At 47.8% G+C, this 23,150-nt stretch overlaps 1 protein-coding gene across 2 annotated transcripts in view; it reads left to right on the top strand.

The window, feature by feature from the left end:
• Positions 1 to 23,150, top strand: part of tyk2 (tyrosine kinase 2) — a 76,447-nt gene that overhangs the window by 44,320 nt on the left and 8,977 nt on the right. For both annotated transcript variants that reach the window (XM_084328954.1, XM_084328955.1), the window contains exons 15-22: positions 4,744 to 4,879; positions 8,180 to 8,331; positions 9,616 to 9,766; positions 13,776 to 13,867; positions 15,972 to 16,167; positions 19,411 to 19,529; positions 20,356 to 20,528; positions 22,247 to 22,364. In XM_084328954.1, the coding sequence (XP_084185080.1) occupies positions 4,744 to 4,879; positions 8,180 to 8,331; positions 9,616 to 9,766; positions 13,776 to 13,867; positions 15,972 to 16,167; positions 19,411 to 19,529; positions 20,356 to 20,528; positions 22,247 to 22,364 (1,137 nt within the window). The remainder of the gene's footprint in view (positions 1 to 4,743; positions 4,880 to 8,179; positions 8,332 to 9,615; positions 9,767 to 13,775; positions 13,868 to 15,971; positions 16,168 to 19,410; positions 19,530 to 20,355; positions 20,529 to 22,246; positions 22,365 to 23,150) is intronic.

Here is a 23,150-nt window from a genome sequence, read left to right on the forward strand (position 1 = left end):
TGAGGTCACAGTTCATCTGTTACCTGGTGAGTTAACCCTCTGTTACCTGGTGAGTTCATCTGTTACCTGGTGAGTTCATCTGTTACCTGGTGAGTTAACCCTCTGTTACCTGGTGAGTTCATCTGTTACCTGGTGAGTTCATCTGTTACCTGGTGAGTTAACCCTCTGTTACCTGGTGAGTTCTTGTACAAAGTTCCACTCCCATCTCATTGTCCATAAACATATATGAACGAAATACATGTAAACATGGTCTAGAAAATAAACTACAAAACAGGATCAGAGACATAAGGCAGACACTATAGCGAAAACATGGAAGATTTACACGAGTCAATAATGAGAACAATTCTTTATTATTTTTTATTTTTTTACAAGAGGGCAAAGGAGAGGAGAATAACATATTAACAGTATATTATTAATGAAGAAAAAGAAACAAGCAGCCATACAGTAGATGTAACACTGATGCACAGGAGTAACTTAATCTCATTGTCCTCGTTGTTAGTAGACGGTGTGTCATTTCTATCCCCATATACATATTCAAGGGCGGGGTATTAAAAAGTATTAAATTCATAATTCTCAATTGACTGCCTTAAAATGTATTAAAAAGTGTTACATTTAATTTGGATGAAAAAAAAGCCTGGCTGTCGGGAGATTAAATAATATTAATTATATATATATACATTTTGCAGTAAGTGGTATTAAAAAGGTCTTTTAAAAGTCTTCAATTTAACTTGTTGAAACCTGCAGATACCCTGTATGTTGTATAATTTATGCTCAAATATTCTAAAATATTCTGCTTTATAACGGTGTAATCAGATGCTCTTACTGACATTGTTTTGGTGCAGTCAAGTGAAAAGGTCAGTACATAGAGTTACTACGGATTCAGCGTGGGCTGACGAGAGACTCAGGTACAAGCTGTTCAGATCAGTCAACTGATACAGGGTGTAGGAGGTGTTGGTGTCTAACTGATACAGTGTGTTGGTGTGTAACTGATACAGTGTGTTGGTGTGTAACTGATACAGTGTGTAGGAGGTGTTGGTGTCTAACTGATACAGTGTGTAGGAGGTGTTGGTGTCTAACTGATACAGTGTGTTGGTGTCTAACTGATACAGTGTGTTGGTGTCTAACTGATACAGTGTGTTGGTGTGTAACTGATACAGTGTGTTGGTGTCTAACTGATACAGTGTGTTGGTGTGTAACTGATACAGTGTGTTGGTGTCTAACTGATACAGTGTGTTGGTGTGTAACTGATACAGTGTGTTGGTGTGTAACTGATACAGTGTGTTGGTGTGTAACTGATACAGTGTGTTGGTGTCTAACTGATACAGTGTGTTGGTGTCTAACTGATACAGTGTTACATTTTGGATCATGGATTGGGCCATTTAACCCTTTCCCTACCACACTACAGAGGTGTTTCTGGCTGGTGTTAGAATACCTCATGATGTCTGTAGTGCCCCCTGCAGGAGACCAGAGGCTGGTTCATTTAGAATACCTCATGAATGAATGAATGAATGAATGAATGAATGAATGAAAACTTTATTTAACAGATTGCAGAATGGGTACAATACAGTACGGCTCAATACATACAATTGTTAAGGGGATGCAGACCTGAGAAAGACGTTTGTCTTGTTTCCATCAGGGTCCCCCATTTTCAATTCATATAGACATATATGACATACATGACATACAGATAGTCAGTACTGCTACATCTATACATTTATGACATACCAGATTTGCAAATACAGTACTGTTTGTGATACAGAAGGAGTCAAGAAAAGGGAGTATATACATTTGACGTAGAAACTGTACATTGGAGGTTGGGTGGGGGGGGTTGGGTACATTGGGATATTGACAACCATACTGGGTAATTTACATTGGAGGTGGTTGGGGGGAGGGGGGGGGCGGGGGGCACACTGTATAAACAAGTAACACTGTACATTGAGGGGGGGGGGGGAGGAGACACTGTACAAACAAACACAATTGTACATTGAACTATTGACAAAACCATACTAGGTAAATGACTGTACATTGGAGGGGGTTGGAATGATTGGGTTAGGATATTTACAGGGGCCAGTGTTGAATTGCAGTCTCCCGTAGGTGTCCCTTGAGAGAGGTTTTGAAAGTGGGTAGTGATCCACATTCCTTTACAGCTTTGGGTAGGGCGTTCCACATTGATGTGGCATAATTGCGAAACGTGTTTAGTCCCTTATTTGAGCCGAATCTGGGTTTGACATGATTTGTGGAGCTCCCTCTGGTGTTGTGATCGTGGTATTCACTGACCTTTGGGAAGTATTTTGACATGTACATGGGTACCTTGGTCGTGTAGTGTATCTTGTAGACCAGGCCCATTGCAAGTTGTTGTACTCTGTCGTCTACTCTAAGCCATCCTAGGTTGTCGAAGTGGGCAGGGGTGAGGTGGGTTCTAGGAGTAAGGTCAAGCAGTAGTCTGACCAGTTTGTTTTGAGATGTTTGTAATTTTGTTTTTAGCGCCTTTGAGGTGCTTTGGTACCATGAGGTGCAAGCATAGTCGTAGTACCCCTGAATGAGTGCTCCTGCCAGAGTCTTCAGGGTGTTCTTGTTTACCAGAGAGGAGATCCGGTACAAGAATCGAGTTCGTTGGTTGACTTTTTTTATTACATTGGATGCCATTTTGTCACAGGAGAGATTAGCCTCTAGGATGGACCCCAGGTAGGTAATTTCATCTTTCCTTGTGACAATATTGTCACCCACTGTAACTGAGAAGCCGTCGGTTTTGCTGAGTTTGTTATTTGAACCGAAGAGAATGGACTCTGTTTTGCCCATGTGTAATGATAGTTTGTTATCAGCGAGCCATATGCAGATTCTGCCTAGTTCCGAGCTGAGGGTTTTTTCAACCTGTAACTTGTTCTTGTCAGAGACCAGCAGGGCTGAGTCGTCCGCAAACAGGAACAAGTTGCAGTCACAAGCTGACGACATGTCATTTGCATAAATTAGGAACAGTAGCGGTCCTAGTATGCTTCCTTGTGGAACACCACAGCTCACTGTGAGGGGGGGGGATAGGGTACCGTTTACCTCCACCATCTGTTCCCTCCCCTCAAGGTAGGATTGCATCCAGCTCACTGATAGACTATCAAAACCAATTGCTTTTAGCTTGTCAATCAGAATGGAGTGATTGACCGTGTCAAAGGCCTTTTGTAGGTCCAGCATGACCATGCCGCAGTATTTGCCTGCGTCCACCTCTTGTTTGATGTGGTCATTCAAATAGAGAAGGCATGTGTCAGTGGAGTGGGATGTTCTGAAGCCAGATTGGAATTCGTAGATTAGATTTTTTTCCGCTAGGTACTTTTCGACCTGTTCGTAGACTATTTTTTCCATGACTTTCGAGATGGAGGTGAGAATAGAAACAGGGCGGTAGTTGCCTGGGTCTAATTTGCTGCCCTTTTTGTGCAGAGGGGTCACCCTCGCAATTTTGAAGTCCTTGGGGACGTGTCCCTGTTTTATGGAGAGGTTTATTATGTGTGTGATGATTGGTGTGATGGCGGCTGCTGAGTCTCTGAGGAATTTGGAGGGGATGTTGTCATGGCCAGTGGCCTTGTTAGGTTGGAGGGCGCTCAGTTTATTGAGTACCTCATCTGTTGTTACCATTTCCAGCTTGAAGTCGTCCTTGCGGACCCCTAGGTTTTTGTAGAAAGCTACTATGTGTTCTACCCCATAAAGCCCTGAGTGGGAGGGTAGTTTGTTTACCAGTGTTGTGGCTATGTTTGTGAAGAAAATGTTTAAGTAATTGGCTACATCCAGCTTGTCTGTGATGAGCGTGTTGTCAGTTTTTATGTTTATGTTTGAGAATCTGGTTTTAAGTTTTTTACTGCATCCTAGTTGATTATTGAGTAATTTCCAAAGTTCACGTGGTTTGTTTTTGTTTTCCTCAGTTTTGTCATTGATGAAATTCTTTTTTGCAGTTTTGATCATGGAGTTTACGTCGTTTCTTAGTCTGTTTCTTTCTAGTTTGAGTTCAGTCACGTGGGCTTGGAGTTCACTGCTCGTGCTTTTAGTAAGCTTTGACTGACTTTTACGAAACTCAGAGCATTTTTTGTCTCTGGTTTTCATAGCGGCCAGTATTTCGGAGTGCATCCACGGCTCAGCGCGATTTTTTACCCTGGTGGTTCTTAGGGGGGCCATGTCGTTTAGTATTGCTGAGAATTTGGTTTTGAAACCAAGCCATGTTTCGTCAACCAGTGTACCATTGAGTTCATCTGACCAGTCCAGACTCTCCAGTTCAAGGTTGAAGGCCTCGCTAGAGTAGGTTTTGAGGTCTCTAGATGTGACTGTTTTGTGGCAGCCAGCCTTTTGTTTTAGTTTTTTTCGGGTACAGAATATCATATAATGATCACTTAACCCACATGCTATAACCCCTTTATTTGAGATCTTGGACTTGTCGGAGGTCAGAATGATCATGGTGTCTGTAGTGCCCCCTGCAGGAGACCAGAGGGTGGTTCATTTAGAATACCTCATGATGTCTGTGCTGCCCCCTGCAGGAGACCAGAGGGCTGGTTCATTTAGAATACCTCATGATGTCTGTGCTGCCCCCTGCAGGAGACCAGAGGGCTGGTTCATTTAGAATACCTCATGATGTCTGTGCTGCCCCCTGCAGGAGACCAGAGGGCTGGTTCATTTAGAATACCTCATGATGTCTGTGCTGCCCCCTGCAGGAGACCAGAGGGCTGGTTCATTTAGAATACCTCATGATGTCTGTGCTGCCCCCTGCAGGAGACCAGAGGGCTGGTTCATGGGAACGTCTGCTCCAGGAACATCCTGCTCGCCCGGCGAGGTCTGGAGGACGGCTCCTCCCCCTTCATCAAGCTGAGTGACCCCGGCATCGCCCTCAGCGTCCTGTCGCGGGAAGGTCGGTATAACCCTAACCTGTACCCCCTTTCAACGCTCCCCGTACCCCCTTTCAACGCTCCCTGTACCCCCTTTCAACGCTCCCTGTACCCCCTTTCAACTCTCCCTGTACCCCCTTTCAACGCTCCCTGTACCCCCTTTCAACGCTCCCTGTACCCCCTTTCAACTCTCCCTGTACCCCCTTTCAAGGGAAGGGCAAAACTCACAAAATGACTATTCGATCGTCACTGGGAACTATTTGATCGTCACTGGGAACTATTCGATCGTCACTGGGAACTATTCGATCGTCACTGGGAACTATTCGATCGTCACTGGGAACTATTTGATCGTCACTGGGAACTATTCGATCGTGCCCTCCAAACGCAGACCCTCGCCGCTGAGAGATCGCGCTGTTCAGGTGAAAAGATGCGACGGCTGCCTCCTCGAGTACCGGAGGGGACACGTGATGCAAGGCTTGGTCCACATTGCAGCCGACCAGTGGGAGGCATGGTCTAGCAACGTTCGGGACAGGGGAGGGGAGAAGTGGACAATACGAAATTGGGGACGGGAGAAAAAAATAGAAAAACGGGGAGAAAAAGTAGACAAAAAAATATTGTGAACTTAGTGAAACAACACGGCAAACGTACAAAACGCTGCTGCCATGTAACTCTCTTTCTTCACCTTTCTTTCATCTAAAAACAAGGGGAAATATATCTTTTGTGACGAAACGATATTCACATAAACTATTCGATTTTTGATCATTTAACGAATATTCAAACCGATGCCCATCCCTAAGAACTGCTCCTCTCCTAGAGAGCCCAACACTATACAATATACAAACCAAAGTACAACCTAAGTACAATGAGGTACAAAATGCAGACAATGAGGTAAAAAAAATAAAAAAGATAACCCTAACTAACCTTACTGTCATGTCCTAATATACTAACCTACACTGTAGCACTCAACACCGGCCATGAGACTCCGGTAGCGCTTGCCTGGGGATAGAAGCTCCTTCTGAGTCTCTCTGTGCCGGCCATGAGACTCCGGTAGCGCTCGCCTGGGGATAGAAGCTCCTTCTGAGTCTCTCTGTGTCGGCCACGAGACTCCGGTAGCGCTCGCCTGACCGCAGCGGTTCAAAGAGGCGGTTGTTTGGGTAGTTGGTGGTTGGAAATACTTCACCTATAAGCACAGCCCTGCTCAGCTCACGGAATGTTGTTGTGAGTAAGAGACTTGCTGGAAAGGAGACACATTTTTGTGGTTAGATCACTAAATGTATCGGCTTCCAACAATAATCTTGGTTCTGGACCAGCAAAGAGTTGGTGCCGCTCTCTGGAAGCGGGTTCTTCTGCTTTGAGATCAGGCTCCGGCCCAGAGTTTCCACATGCAGCCTGGTTTCCTCCGGCCCAGACCCGGCCCAGAGTTTCCACATGCAGCCTGGTGTCCTCCGGCCCAGACCCGGCCCAGAGTTCACACATGCAGCCTGGTGTCCTCCGGCCCAGACCCGGCCCAGAGTTCACACATGCAGCCTGGTGTCCTCCGGCCCAGACCCGGCCCAGAGTTCACACATGCAGCCTGGTTCCCTCCGGCCCAGACCCGGCCCATAGTTCACACATGCAGCCTGGTGTCCTCCGGCCCAGACCCGGCCCAGAGTTCACACATGCAGCCTGGTTCCCTCCGGCCCAGACCCGGCCCAGAGTTCACACATGCAGCCTGGTTCCCTCCGGCCCAGACCCGGCCCATAGTTCACACATGCAGCCTGGTGTCCTCCGGCCCAGACCCGGCCCAGAGTTCACACATGCAGCCTGGTTCCCTCCGGCCCAGACCCGGCCCAGAGTTCACACATGCAGCCTGGTGTCCTCCGGCCCAGACCCGGCCCAGAGTTTCCACATGCAGCCTGGTTCCCTCCGGCCCAGACCCGGCCCAGAGTTCACACATGCAGCCTGGTTCCCTCCTCTCTGGCGCTTATTCAACCAGATAACAGTGACAGGAAGTCTTCCACTTCCTGTGAACCGCTTCCTGTTTGTTGTCTCGCAGCGTCACGTGTCACATTGAGGCTCTTTAGAAGAAGGAAGATATTATACACTAAGGAGACAGAGTTCACCTAATATTCTGCGATCCTGGGTACTTTAGTCAATATGTGTTTGATTGATTGATTGAAAACTTTATTAACAGATTGCAGAATGGGTACAGTACAGTACAGCTCAATACATACAATTGTTAAGGGGATGCAGACCAGAGAAAGACTTTCGTCTTGTTTACATCAGGGTCCCCCATTTTCAATTCATCATAACATATATGACATACATGACATACAGATAGACAGTACTGCTACATCTATACATTTATGACATACCAGATTTGCAATTACAGTACTGTTTGTGATACAAAAAGAGTCCAGAAAAAAAGAGTATATACATTTGACGTAGAAACTGTACATTGGATTGGGTAGGTGGGGGTGGGGGGGGACTGTACATTGGAGGTGGTTGGGTGGGTGGGGGGGGGGGGGGGGATGGGTAGGAGTGGGGGGGGGGGGTTGGGTAGGAGGGGTGGGTGGGGGACACTGTACAACTGTACAAACAAAACTGTACATTGGATTATTGACAAGACACGGTGGTGTAGTGGTTAACACTGTCGCCTCACAGCAAGAAGGTCCAGGGTTCGAATCCCGCTTGGGGACCAGGTTTCCATGATGCCAGTTACCCAGGTGGGGTATCTCCCAGGCGAGAGATCTAATGTCCATCACACCCTGTGATCCAGAGAGATCTAATGTCCATCACACCCTGAGATCCAGAGAGATCTAATGTCCATCACACCCTGTGATCCAGAGAGATCTAATGTCCATCACACCCTGTGATCCAGAGAGATCTAATGTCCATCACACCCTGTGATCCAGAGAGATCTAATGTCCATCACACCCTGTGATCCAGAGAGATCTAATGTCCATCACACCCTGTGATCCAGAGAGATCTAATGTCCATCACACCCTGTGATCCAGAGAGATCTAATGTCCATCACACCCTGTGATCCAGAGAGATCTAATGTCCATCACACCCTGTGATCCAGAGAGATCTAATGTCCATCACACCCTGTGATCCAGATATCTCCAGATAGATCACATCAAGACGGGCCAGAGTCCACACCTTCGGGCAGAGTGTGTCTGGGTGAATCCAACGTGTTGGATCACCTTTTTATATAATTATTTTAATTTAAAAAAAAATCTACTAAAACTGTATTGTTTATTTTGCTCTGTAAAGTGTCTTTGAGCATTCGGAAAAGCGCTATACAAAATGTTTATGTATTATTATTATTATTAATGTTCCAGAGCGTGTGGACCGCATCCCGTGGATCGCCCCGGAGTGCGTGGAGAGCGGAGCGCCTGAACGATCTCCTGCCGACCAGTGGAGCTTCGGGGTGACGCTGCTGGAGATCTGCAACGACGGAGACCTGCCCCTGAGCAGCTGCACCCTGGCCGAGGTATCTAACCTCCTGCTGATTACCAGACGAGCTGCTCTACCTCCTGAGACACTGTCTAACCTCACCTGCTGATTACCAGACGAGCTGCTCTACCTCCTGAGACACTGTCTAACCCTAACCTTCTGATCACCAGACTCTACCTCCTGAGACACTGTCTAACTCTAACCTTCTGATTACCAGACTCTACCTCCTGAGACACTGTCTAACTCTAACCTTCTGATTACCAGACTCTACCTCCTGAGACACTGTCTAACCCTAACCTTCTGATTACCAGACTCTACCTCCTGAGACACTGTCTAACACTAACCTTCTGATTACCAGACTCTACCTCCTGAGACACTGTCTAACTCTAACCTTCTGATTACCAGACTCTACCTCCTGAGACACTGTCTAACCCTAACCTTCTGATTACCAGACTCTACCTCCTGAGACACTGTCTAACTCTAACCTTCTGATTACCAGACTCTACCTCCTGAGACACTGTCTAACCCTAACCTTCTGATTACCAGACTCTACCTCCTGAGACACTGTCTAACCCTAACCTTCTGATCACCAGACTCTACCTCCTGAGACACTGTCTAACTCTAACCTTCTGATGACCAGACTCTACCTCCTGAGACACTGTCTAACCCTAACCTTCTGATGACCAGACTCTACCTCCTGAGACACTGTCTAACCCTAACCTTCTGATTACCAGACTCTACCTCCTGAGACACTGTCTAACTCTAACCTTCTGATTACCAGACTCTACCTCCTGAGACACTGTCTAACCCTAACCTTCTGATTACCAGACTCTACCTCCTGAGACACTGTCTAACCCTAACCATCTGATTACCAGACTCTACCTCCTGAGACACTGTCTAACTCTAACCTTCTGATTACCAGACTCTACCTCCTGAGACACTGTCTAACCCTAACCTTCTGATTACCAGACTCTACCTCCTGAGACACTGTCTAACCCTAACCTTCTGATTACCAGACTCTACCTCCTGAGACACTGTCTAACACTAACCTTCTGATTACCAGACGACCTCTATCTTTTTCATGTGGATGGGAGGCCAAATTTTTTCATTTTTCATAGAATTTAATGACAGAAATCTATTACAAATGTTCCGGGAGGTTTAAATTCTCTGCTCATTTTATGCCTGTCTATTTTGTGTCTACATCACTACAGCACTTTGGGCTGCAATTCTTGTATGAAAGGTACTATTCAAATAAAGTGTATTATTATTATTATTATTATTATTATTATGGACTGTGACCACTGGCCTTTATGCCCGACAGAAAGAACACTTCTACCAGCAGAAGGGCCGCTTGGCTGAACCTTCCTCCCAGGAACTGGCCGGTTTCATCAGCCGGTGTTTGACCTATGACCCCGTGGAGAGGCCCACCTTCCGCATATTGCTCCGAGACCTCACCGAGATCATGATCACAAGTAGGTCCTCCCGCTCCCAGGACCTCTGTAATGTTTCTGTCCATCAATGAAGAAACTGGGGTTCTTTTAATATCATTTATTTAGGTCCTGGTAGTAGTTAGGTAGCATAACATGTCAACATGCAACAGGTGTCTCATCATCATAGTTATAGAGACTGTGTATTGGTACCCTGGTAGATGGGGCCATCTAGTGGTTAGTATAAATCACCACATCCTCCTTTCTTTAAATGCTATACCATACAACAATAAATGTAAACATTTCTGTTGACTCAAAACACAGTCATCTTTTAGTTTTGTTTCTACTGTTGCTATTTCCAAATACATTTTAATTTTTTTTATTTTAACCTGCATACCATAAATTAACGTCATATATATCATGCTCTATAATTATTTTCCTTTTTACCTCTTCAATCTTTTTTTTTTTTTTTTTGCCAAACTTCCTTTCGTTGTACTGTACGTGTGCTGCCTGATGACACTACATTAGAGGCTGTACTGTACGTGTGCTGCCTGATGACACTACATTAGAGGCTGTACTGTACGTGTGCTGCCTGATGACACTACATTAGAGGCTGTACTGTACGTGTGCTGCATGATGACACTACATTAGAGGCTGTACTGTACGTGTGCTGCCTGATGACACTACATTAGAGGCTGTACTGTACGTGTGCTGCCTGATGACACTACATTAGAGGCTGTACTGTACGTGTGCTGCATGATGACAGTACATTAGAGGCTGTACTGTACGTGTGCTGCATGATGACACTACATTAGAGGCTGTACTGTACGTGTGCTGCATGATGACACTACATTAGAGGCTGTACTGTACGTGTGCTGCATGATGACACTACATTAGAGGCTGTACTGTACGTGTGCTGCATGATGACACTACATTAGAGGCTGTACTGTACGTGTGCTGCATGATGACACTACATTAGAGGCTGTACTGTACGTGTGCTGCATGATGACACTACATTAGAGGCTGTACTGTACGTGTGCTGCATGATGACAGTACATTAGAGGCTGTACTGTACGTGTGCTGCATGATGACACTACATTAGAGGCTGTACTGTACGTGTGCTGCATGATGACACTACATTAGAGGCTGTACTGTACGTGTGCTGCATGATGACACTACATTAGAGGCTGTACTGTACGTGTGCTGCATGATGACACTACATTAGAGGCTGTACTGTACGTGTGCTGCATGATGACAGTACATTAGAGGCTGTACTGTACGTGTGCTGCCTGATGACACTACATTAGAGGCTGTACTGTACGTGTGCTGCATGATGACACTACATTAGAGGCTGTACTGTACGTGTGCTGCATGATGACACTACATTAGAGGCTGTACTGTACGTGTGCTGCCTGATGACACTACATTAGAGGCTGTACTGTACGTGTGCTGCCTGATGACACTACATTAGAGGCTGTACTGTACGTGTGCTGCATGATGACACTACATTAGAGGCTGTACTGTACGTGTGCTGCATGATGACACTACATTAGAGGCTGTACTGTACGTGTGCTGCATGATGACACTACATTAGAGGCTGTACTGTACGTGTGCTGCATGATGACACTACATTAGAGGCTGTACTGTACGTGTGCTGCATGATGACACTACATTAGAGGCTGTACTGTACGTGTGCTGCATGATGACACTACATTAGAGGCTGTACTGTACGTGTGCTGCATGATGACACTACATTAGAGGCTGTACTGTACGTGTGCTGCCTGATGACACTACATTAGAGGCTGTACTGTACGTGTGCTGCATGATGACACTACATTAGAGGCTGTACTGTACGTGTGCTGCATGATGACACTACATTAGAGGCTGTACTGTACGTGTGCTGCATGATGACACTACATTAGAGGCTGTACTGTACGTGTGCTGCATGATGACACTACATTAGAGGCTGTACTGTACGTGTGCTGCATGATGACACTACATTAGAGGCTGTACTGTACGTGTGCTGCATGATGACACTACATTAGAGGCTGTACTGTACGTGTGCTGCATGATGACACTACATTAGAGGCTGTACTGTACGTGTGCTGCATGATGACACTACATTAGAGGCTGTACTGTACGTGTGCTGCATGATGACACTACATTAGAGGCTGTACTGTACGTGTGCTGCATGATGACACTACATTAGAGGCTGTACTGTACGTGTGCTGCATGATGACACTACATTAGAGGCTGTACTGTACGTGTGCTGCCTGATGACACTACATTAGAGGCTGTACTGTACGTGTGCTGCATGATGACACTACATTAGAGGCTGTACTGTACGTGTGCTGCATGATGACACTACATTAGAGGCTGTACTGTACGTGTGCTGCATGATGACACTACATTAGAGGCTGTACTGTACGTGTGCTGCATGATGACACTACATTAGAGGCTGTACTGTACGTGTGCTGCCTGATGACACTACATTAGAGGCTGTACTGTACGTGTGCTGCATGATGACACTACATTAGAGGCTGTACTGTACGTGTGCTGCATGATGACAGTACATTAGAGGCTGTACTGTACGTGTGCTGCATGATGACACTACATTAGAGGCTGTACTGTACGTGTGCTGCATGATGACACTACATTAGAGGCTGTACTGTACGTGTGCTGCATGATGACACTACATTAGAGGCTGTACTGTACGTGTGCTGCATGATGACACTACATTAGAGGCTGTACTGTACGTGTGCTGCCTGATGACACTACATTAGAGGCTGTACTGTACGTGTGCTGCATGATGACAGTACATTAGAGGCTGTACTGTACGTGTGCTGCATGATGACACTACATTAGAGGCTGTACTGTACGTGTGCTGCATGATGACACTACATTAGAGGCTGTACTGTACGTGTGCTGCATGATGACAGTACATTAGAGGCTGTACTGTACGTGTGCTGCATGATGACACTACATTAGAGGCTGTACTGTACGTGTGCTGCATGATGACACTACATTAGAGGCTGTACTGTACGTGTGCTGCATGATGACACTACATTAGAGGCTGTACTGTACGTGTGCTGCCTGATGACACTACATTAGAGGCTGTACTGTACGTGCATGATGACACTACATTAGAGGCTGTACTGTACGTGTGCTGCATGATGACACTACATTAGAGGCTGTACTGTACGTGTGCTGCATGATGACAGTACATTAGAGGCTGTACTGTACGTGTGCTGCATGATGACACTACATTAGAGGCTGTACTGTACGTGTGCTGCATGATGACACTACATTAGAGGCTGTACTGTACGTGTGCTGCATGATGACAGTACATTAGAGGCTGTACTGTACGTGTGCTGCATGATGACACTACATTAGAGGCTGTACTGTACGTGTGCTGCATGATGACACTACATTAGAGGCTGTACTGTACGTGTGCTGCATGATGACAGTACATTAGAGGCTGTACTGTACGTGTGCTGCATGATGACACTACATTAGAGGCTGTACTGTACGTGTGCTGCATGATGACACTACATTAGAGGCTGTACTGTACGTGTGCTGCATGATGACACTACATTAGAGGCTGTACTGTACGTGTGCTGCATGATGACACTACATTAGAGGCTGTACTGTACGTGTGCTGCATGATGACACTACATTAGAGGCTGTACTGTACGTGTGCTGCATGATGACACTACATTAGAATGTAATGTTATATTTACACGCCTGCCCCCAGGTCCCTTCATGCCCCTCTGTTTGCCCCCAGGTCCCTTCATGCCCCTCTGTTTGCCCCCAGGTCCCTTCATGCCCCTCTGTTTGCCCCCAGGTCCCTTCATGCCCCTCTGTTTGCCCCCAGGTCCCTTCATGCCCCTCTGTTTGCCCCCAGGTCCCTTCATGCCCCTCTGTTTGCCCCCAGGTCCCTTCATGCCCCTCTGTTTGCCCCCAGGTCCCTTCATGCCCCTCTGTTTGCCCCCAGGTCCCTTCATGCCCCTCTGTTTGCCCCCAGGTCCCTTCATGCCCCTCTGTTTGCCCCCAGGTCCCTTCATGCCCCTCTGTGACGCGCTGCCCTCCACGGACCCCAGCGTGTTCCTCAAGCGCTACCTGAAGAAGATGCGTCTCCTGGGAGAGGTAGGTTTCTGGAGACACCCGTGGAGCCGGAGAGGGTGATCATGTGACCTTCACTGTGGAGAGTAGGGGTGTAACTAGGGGTGTAACTAGGGGTGTAACTAGGGGTGTAACTAGGGGTAACGGTACGTGTATTCGTCCTTCAATAGCCTGAGATACACATTTAAATGTTAAAACATTGCTAATCAGATATAATTTTAGATTCAGGAGTTCAGTAGAGGACTTGACTATCTCTGGCCAGGTTAGGGGCGAGGAAGAGGAGGATAGGGGGGGGGGTTAGGGTACCTTGTGTATGCTGTTTACTTTGACTCTTATTCATAGTATATATTCAGATTAAAATTCTTTATTGCCTATATTTATTGTAACATAGACTCGTGCTCATGGAAAGGCAGGTCTGTATCAATAATCTATGAACGCGGAGAGTCTGCACACATCGCTAAAATGGTCAGTAACGCTGGTGCCAGGCGGTACAGATGGGGTAAGGGCGTGGCGCTCGATGAGTTAAGGCAGGGGTGGGCAATTATTTTTCCCGGGGGGCCGAATGAGCAACTGAAAATATGTTGGAGGGCCGGGCCAAAATTCCAAACTCAATTATGCATAATATAAATTTTATTTCTATATAAAAAGCAGTAAATGGCATTGTTTTGACCCCTGGTAAGAGTGTATGTTATTATTTGGCAATTAAAAGGTGAGGTTAGCTTTCAAAAATATCATTTATTCAAATAGAATTTATTTCCAAAATGATAAACAAAATGTGAAACATTAATAACAAAGGGCATTTTGAGTTTCATATACTATTGAAACAAGGATTTTCTTAGCTTTCTAAAGACATCACATCATCTTATAGCCAAAATAAACAAGACATGTCACTGAACTGTGTAAAGAAAAGTGTCCCAGTTTTGTAGCCTTTTTTACTTTACATGCCTATATTAAACATTTAATGTTTTCAGAACTGTGCAAAAAAAGAAAAAAATATATCAATTGTCCCATTTCACTTGTTATATTTCCACATTTTAGTGTTCTTCAGTTATTTTCTTTTTCATTCAGTGTGAGAAATCCAGTCTCTGTTGTGCTTTAACAAGTCCATCAAAGTCAGGTTGCATGTCTGAGGTGGAGATGCGAAGCACAGCTGCCAGATGTTCATCAGTGAGAGAGGATCTGTACCTGGACTTGGTAAACGTCATGACTGAGAATGTCTGTTCACATATAGGTGGATCCAAAGAGAACCAACATCTTCTGAGCATGTCTCCTCATGTTTGGAAAGTTCTCCTCCTTGAGAGCAGAGTAGAACTCTAGCAGTGATGCTGACTTAAAGTGCTCTTTCAGTAGTGAATCAGACTGCAGGTCAATGAGTTCAAGCTGAACATCAGTGGGTGCACTATCAACACTGCAGGTAAAGGGAGAGGAAACCAGCTGCATTTCATCCTCAACCTTTTTTAAATCTTGAAAACGCCTTGAAAATTCATCATGCAGTTCTCCCAACATGGATGAGTACCTGTGCCGGTGATCAGCTGATGGTTTGACTTCTTTCAGGGTTTTCATGTGTTTGAGATTGTTGCTGCCTAGTTGCCTTGAAATTAATTGCAACTTTGTCATGAAGGCTTTCACATGGCTATGCATTTCATGAGCAAAAATGCCCTTGCCCTGCAGTTGTGTGTTCAGTAGGGATGGGTACCGTTCACATTTGAACCGACACGGTACCGGTACCTGTGAATCGATACCGGTACCCAACGGTACCTTTTTTCTGTACTTTAGTCTAAAAAATGTGTATCTACCTACCTCAGTTGTGAAAAAAGAAATCCAAACTTCAAATAACCACACTTTCGACCGTTTTCGGCTTGCCCCGACTGCTTTGTTGTTGAATCAAGTCAAATCCTAGGTAAGCGTATATTGTGCGTGTGAACGTTGACATAAAAAAAAAAAATATTAAAAAAAAATAATAATAATAATATTAAAAAAATAATATTTTTTTTAATTTTTTATTATTATCATGTAATCAATCTTTCGCGGGCCGTACAATGCCCAGGTCTGAGTTAAGGTCACATAATGCGCTGCTCTGTCATGTGACCTGTGACGGTGAAGCTGCTGTTCTCCACGTCTCCACCAGGGTCACTTTGGGAAGGTGACGCTCTACCTGTACGACCCGGCCAACGACGGCACGGGGGAGCAGGTGGCGGTGAAGGCGCTGAAGCACGAGGGGGGCGGGGGGCACCCCCAGGAGGGCTGGATGAAGGAGATCCAGATCCTCAGGTCGCTCTACCACAGCAACATCGTCAAGTACAAGGGCTGCTGCACCGAGCTGGGTGAGTCTGAGGGGGCGCCCACAGTCGAGCGGGCCGGACACGGAGCGGACTGAGTCTGAGGGGGCGCCCACAGTCGAGCGGACCGTACACGGAGCTGGGTGAGTCTGAGGGGGCGCCCACAGTCGAGCGGACCGTACACGGAGCTGGGTGAGTCTGAGGGGGCGCCCACAGTCGAGCGGGCCGGACACGGAGCGGACTGAGTCTGAGGGGGCGCCCACAGTCGAGCGGACCGGACACGGAGCTGGGTGAGTCTGAGGGGGCGCCCACAGTCGAGCGGGCCGGACACGGAGCGGACTGAGTCTGAGGGGGCGCCCACAGTCGAGCGGACCGTACACGGAGCTGGGTGAGTCTGAGGGGGCGCCCACAGTCGAGCGGGCCGGACACGGAGCTGGGTGAGTCTGAGGGGGCGCCCACAGTCGAGCGGACCGTACACGGAGCTGGGTGAGTCTGAGGGGGCGCCCACAGTCGAGCGGACCGTACACGGAGCTGGGTGAGTCTGAGGGGGCGCCCACAGTCGAGCGGACCGTACACGGAGCTGGGTGAGTCTGAGGGGGCGCCCACAGTCGAGCGGACCGTACACGGAGCTGGGTGAGTCTGAGGGGGCGCCCACAGTCGAGCGGACCGTACACGGAGCTGGGTGAGTCTGAGGGGGCGCCCACAGTCGAGCGGACCGTACACGGAGCTGGGTGAGTCTGAGGGGGGTCCCGTAGTCGAGCGGGGCGCCCACAGTCGAGCGGACCGTACACGGAGCTGGGTGAGTCTGAGGGGGCGCCCACAGTCGAGCGGACCGTACACGGAGCTGGGTGAGTCTGAGGGGGCGCCCACAGTCGAGCGGGCCGGACACGGAGCGGACTGAGTCTGAGGGGGCGCCCACAGTCGAGCGGACCGTACACGGAGCTGGGTGAGTCTGAGGGGGCGCCCACAGTCGAGCGGGCCGGACACGGAGCGGACTGAGTCTGAGGGGGCGCCCACAGTCGAGCGGACCGTACACGGAGCTGGGTGAGTCTGAGGGGGCGCCCACAGTCGAGCGGACCGTACACGGAGCTGGGTGAGTCTGAGGGGGCGCCCACAGTCGAGCGGACCGTACACGGAGCTGGGTGAGTCTGAGGGGGCGCCCACAGTCGAGCGGACCGTACACGGAGCTGGGTGAGTCTGAGGGGGCGCCCACAGTCGAGCGGACCGTACACGGAGCTGGGTGAGTCTGAGGGGGCGCCCACAGTCGAGCGGACCGTACACGGAGCTGGGTGAGTCTGAGGGGGGTCCCGTAGTCGAGCGGACCACCGTACACGGAGCGGACTCGCGCGGACTTCAGATCGCTAATAAAAAAAAAGAGAGAAAATACGAGAATTCTCGTGAGTGGGCATTCAACCCGCAGGGGGTAAACCCGAGAAAACTCGGGTTGGGCAATCAAAGTGTTAATCAAGAATAAACTTAATATTTGGTGAAGGCTTGGGAATTAACAAAAGGATTGATACACAAGGTGACGCAATCATCCCAGTTCGGTGATATGTGTATTTATTAAGGCTGTCAAATATATCGCGTTAATATCGCGTTAACTCCCGATTCTATTAATGCCACTAATTTTTTTAACTCAAGATTAACTAAAAAAAAAAAAAAAAAATTATTTTTTTACTCGACTTCACTCAGGTGTATTATTGATGCTCTCATTGATACTATGTTTGTTTCTGAAGTGTGTGTGTGTGTGTGTGTGTGTGTGTGTGTGTGTGTGTGTGTGTGTGTGTGTGTGTGTGTGTGAGAGATATAGAGAGAGAGGGGGGTGAGGAGATGAGGAAGGGGCAAAAGAGAAAAAGAGCTGGGAGAGTGTGTGTGTGAGGGAGAGAGGGGGGTGTGTGATTAATCAGCCCTTGTGTGTGTGAATGTAACAAGTTCCCAACGTTTTCTTTCCCCTATTATTTCATGCACACTTTATTCATTGTTTTAAATTATTATTTTCTTTTAAGTTATTTTGTGCATCACTCTGTTTTGAATTTGATGCAAATTTGCAATGCATGAGGGTCATCCTTTTGTGTTAAATGGCTGCACAAAGCAAGCATTTGTTGACTCGCATGTTGATAAGAGTATTAAAACTTGGAACTTGAAAAAGATCTGTTTAACACTTTCAGTGCCACTCACGAGATTTCTCTGGTTTTTTTATAGGTGGTTGCATGCCACTCACGAGATTTCTCGGAATTATTATTATTTTTTTTTTTTTGCGATCTGAAAAATGATTGCATCACCCGAGCCTACCCGAGTATAGCCGAGGGGCGCCGGCGATCACTGTGGAAAAAAGCGCCCCCTGTCGTCTCCCAGATGACATAAGTGATTTTGGAATGGACTCAATGAAAATGAATGGGGAAAAAAATCCGGTACTCCACATTTTCCAGTTCACTGATCCAGCCGGGGTTACTAGAGTTCATTCTGGAGCCTCAGATCCCCGCGGATCATGGAGTTCTACTGTATCGCGTTGGATCCATACACGTATCGATTTTTTCGAATGGTGATAAGGAATTGGAATATACCAGTTGGATACCATCTGATGTCAGGTAAGGACTCTATGTTATCAGTGGTAGGATAATCAGAGTAAGTTTGATGAAGTTATAAGCTGTTTTGTGAAATGTCTTCTTTCGGTTTCACTGTAAAAGTCCGTGAGGAAATCAACAGAGCGATTATCAGTGCGCGGCCGTAATGTGCGTGCGTGCACGTATAATATTGATCATCTAGCGTTTATTTGAAAACGATTCATAAAAAGGCAGACGAATATCAACGTTGTGGAATATTCCACTAAAAGACGATTTTCATAGAATGCTCCAGAATGAGCTGTTTTTTATATCAAAACGGGGGCTTTTCTAACTGCTCTGAAACGGCAACGACGCGATAAAAAAACAATCTGCCTTCACAGCACTGACTGGAAAATAGTCTTTGATAATGCGATGGGCAGATTAGACACATAGCCATAATTTAAAACATAGATTAGGCGATATTAACGTTAACATTGGCGCCGATGGTGGCATTCAAGCGGTAAAACGGAAAACCAGGCGTGGCGCTGAAAGTGTTAAGGTAAAAAAAAAAAATGCGATTAATTTGCGATTAATCACGAGTTAACTATGGACAATCATGCGATTAATCGAGTTAAATATTTTAATCGTTTGACAGCACTAACTATTTATTCATTCTCTTCATTTGGACAATTATGAAAATGGGAGGTTAAAGGTCAAATAAATGTGATTCCTGTCCAACTTGCAGGAGGGCAGGTGGTGCAGCTGATCATGGAGTACCTGCCACAGGGGAGTCTCAAAGATTACCTGCCCAAGAAGAGACCCAGCCTGGCACAGAACCTGCTCTTCGCCCAGCAGATCTGCCAGGTGAGGAAGACTGTGAGGAAGAGTGGATTCTGCAGTTCACTCACAACACACAGACTGATGAGCAGGTTGGCACCTTGCTTGGTCGCCTCTGCCGTCAGCGTGTGAATAAACGGGTGAAAGTGAGGAACAAATTGTAAAGCGCTTTGGATAAAAGAGTTATATAAACACCATTTACCATTTACATGTCATTATACATTCACAACAACAGATGGCGCCAAACAGGTTCCCCAAGCGAGCCACGGTCTCTCTCTCTCTCTCTGTATCTCTCTCTCTCTCTCTCTCTCTCTCTCTCTCTCCCTATCTCTCTCTCTGTATCTATCTCTCTCTCTCTGTATCTCTCTCTCTCTATCTCTCTCTCTGTATCTCTCTCTCTCCCTATCTCTCTCTCTGTATCTCTATCTCTCTCTCCCTATCTCTCTCTGCATCTATCTATCTCTCTCTCTCTCTCTCTCAGTATCTCTCTCTGTACCTCTCTCTCTCTCTGTATCTCTCTCCCTATCTCTCTCTCTGTATCTGTATCTCTCTCTGTATCTCTCTCTCTCTCTGTATCTCTCTCTATCTCTCTGTATCTCTCTCTCTCTTTCTCTCTATCTGTATCTCTCTCTATCTCTCTCTCTCTCTCTCTCTTTCTCTCTCTCTCTGTATCTCTCTCTCTCTCTCTCTCTCTCTCTCTCTCTCTCTCTGTATCTCAGAGTGTCATGTTAGAAGATGATGATGTTAGAGTGTCATGTTAGATGTGTTTTATTATCATTATTTTCAAATACTATTATTCCCCCCCCCTCTGCCGCCCTGTGGTGCTTCCTGCCGTTGCGCTCCTCCGGAACAGGGGATGGACTACCTTCACTCCAAGCGCTACATCCACCGAGACCTGGCCGCCCGCAACGTGCTGGTGGAGAACCACAGCGTGGTGAAGATCGGGGACTTCGGACTCACCAAGTACATCCCAGAGGGAGACATCTACTACCAGGTCTCTGAGGACGGAGACAGCCCCGTGTTCTGGTGGGTTCTGTTAGACCTGGAGACAGCCCTGTGTTCTGGTGGGTTCTGGTCCTGTTAGACCTGGAGACAGCCCTGTGTTCTGGTGGGTTCTGTTAGACCTGGAGACAGCCCTGTGTTCTGGTGGGTTCTGGTCCTGTTAGACCTGGAGACAGCCCCGTGTTCTGGTGGGTTCTGTTAGACCTGGAGACAGCCCTGTGTTCTGGTGGGTTCTGTTAGACCTGGAGACAGCCCCGTGTTCTGGTGGGTTCTGTTAGACCTGGAGACAGCCCCGTGTTCTGGTGGGTTCTGTTAGACCTGGAGACAGCCCTGTGTTCTGGTGGGTTCTGTTAGACCTGGAGACAGCCCTGTGTTCTGGTGGGTTCTGTTAGACCTGGAGACAGCCCCGTGTTCTGGTGGGTTCTGTTAGACCTGGAGACAGCCCCGTGTTCTGGTGGGTTCTGTTAGACCTGGAGACAGCCCCGTGTTCTGGTGGGTTCTGTTAGACCTGGAGACAGCCCCGTGTTCTGGTGGGTTCTGTTAGACCTGGAGACAGCCCCGTGTTCTGGTGGGTCCACCGTTAGAGCCACTCGTCAGTTAGAGCCACTCGTCAGTTAGAGCCACTCGTCAGTTAGAGCCACTCGTTAGAGCCACTCGTCAGTTAGAGCCACTCGTTAGTTAGAGCCACTCGTCAGTTAGAGCCACTCGTCAGTTAGAGCCACTCGTCAGTTAGAGCCACTCGTCAGTTAGAGCCACTCGTTAGTTAGAGCCACTCGTCAGTTAGAGCCACTCGTCAGTTAGAGCCACTCGTCAGTTAGAGCCACTCGTCAGTTAGAGCCACTCGTCAGTTAGAGCCACTCGTCAGTTAGAGCCACTCGTCAGTTAGAGCCACTCGTCAGTTAGAGCCACTCGTTAGAGCCACTCGTCAGTTAGAGCCACTCGTTAGTTAGAGCCACTCGTCAGTTAGAGCCACTCGTCAGTTAGAGCCACTCGTCAGTTAGAGCCACTCGTCAGTTAGAGCCACTCGTTAGTTAGAGCCACTCGTCAGTTAGAGCCACTCGTCAGTTAGAGCCACTCGTCAGTTAGAGCCACTCGTCAGTTAGAGCCACTCGTCAGTTAGAGCCACTCGTCAGTTAGAGCCACTCGTCAGTTAGAGCCACTCGTCAGTTAGAGCCACTCGTCAGTTAGAGCCACTCGTCAGTTAGAGCCACTCGTTAGAGCCACTCGTCAGTTAGAGCCACTCGTTAGTTAGAGCCACTCGTCAGTTAGAGCCACTCGTCAGTTAGAGCCACTCGTTAGTTAGAGCCACTCGTCAGTTAGAGCCACTCGTCAGTTAGAGCCACTCGTCAGTTAGAGCCACTCGTCAGTTAGAGCCACTCGTCAGTTAGAGCCACTCGTCAGTTAGAGCCACTCGTCAGTTAGAGCCACTCGTCAGTTAGAGCCACTCGTCAGTTAGAGCCACTCGTCAGTTAGAGCCACTCGTCAGTTAGAGCCACTCGTCAGTTAGAGCCACTCGTCAGTTAGAGCCACTCGTCAATTAGAGCTAACACTTAGACCCACCTGGGGGTCGCGCCCCCGACTTTGGGAACCCCTGCTCTACGCCACCCAGCCGCTACATTGTGCCCCCCCCCCTGTGCCACCCAGCCGCTACATTGTGCCCCCCCCCTGTGCCACCCAGCCGCTACATTGTGCCCCCCCTGTGCCACCCAGCCGCTACATTGTGCCCCCCCCTGTGCCCACAGGTACGCCCTCGAGTGTCTGAAGGAGAGCAAGTTCTCCTTCTCGTCGGACATCTGGTCCTTTGGAGTCACGCTGTACGAGATCCTGACCCACTGTGACCCGGGACAGAGTCCTCCGAAGGTAAGATCCTGACCCACTGTGACCCGGGACAGAGTCCTCCGAAGGTAAGATCCTGACCCACTGTGACCCGGGACAGAGTCCTCCGAAGGTAAGACCCTGACCCACTGTGACCCGGGACAGAGTCCTCCGAAGGTAAGATCCTGACCCACTGTGACCCGGGACAGAGTCCTCCGAAGGTAAGATCCTGACCCACTGTGACCCGGGACAGAGTCCTCCGAAGGTAAGATCCTGACCCACTGTGACCCGGGACAGAGTCCTCCGAAGGTAAGATCCTGACCCACTGTGACCCGGGACAGAGTCCTCCGAAGGTAAGGTACCCTAACCCTAACCCTGACCCACTGTGACCCGGGACAGAGTCCTCCGAAGGTAACGTACCCTAACCCTGACCCTGACCCACTGTGACCCGGGACAGAGTCCTCCGAAGGTAACGGACCCTAACCCTAACGTACAGCTGACTGTAACGTGTCACACAGCTGACTGTAATGAGTCACACAGCTGACTGTAACGTGTCACACAGCTGACTGTAATGAGTCACACAGCTGACTGTAATGAGTCACAGCTGACTGTAATGAGTCACACAGCTGACTGTAATGAGTCACACAGCTGACTGTAATGAGTCACACAGCTGACTGTAATGAGTCACACAGCTGACTGTAATGTGTCACACAGCTGACTGTAATGTGTCTCACAGCTGACTGTAATGTGTCACACAGCTGACTGTAATGTGTCACACAGCTGACTGTAATGTGTCACACAGCTGACTGTAATGTGTCTCACAGCTGACTG

Source organism: Notolepis coatsorum, assembly GCF_963971535.1.
Source record: "Notolepis coatsorum genome assembly, chromosome: 14".
Lineage (NCBI taxonomy): Eukaryota > Metazoa > Chordata > Actinopteri > Aulopiformes > Paralepididae > Notolepis > Notolepis coatsorum.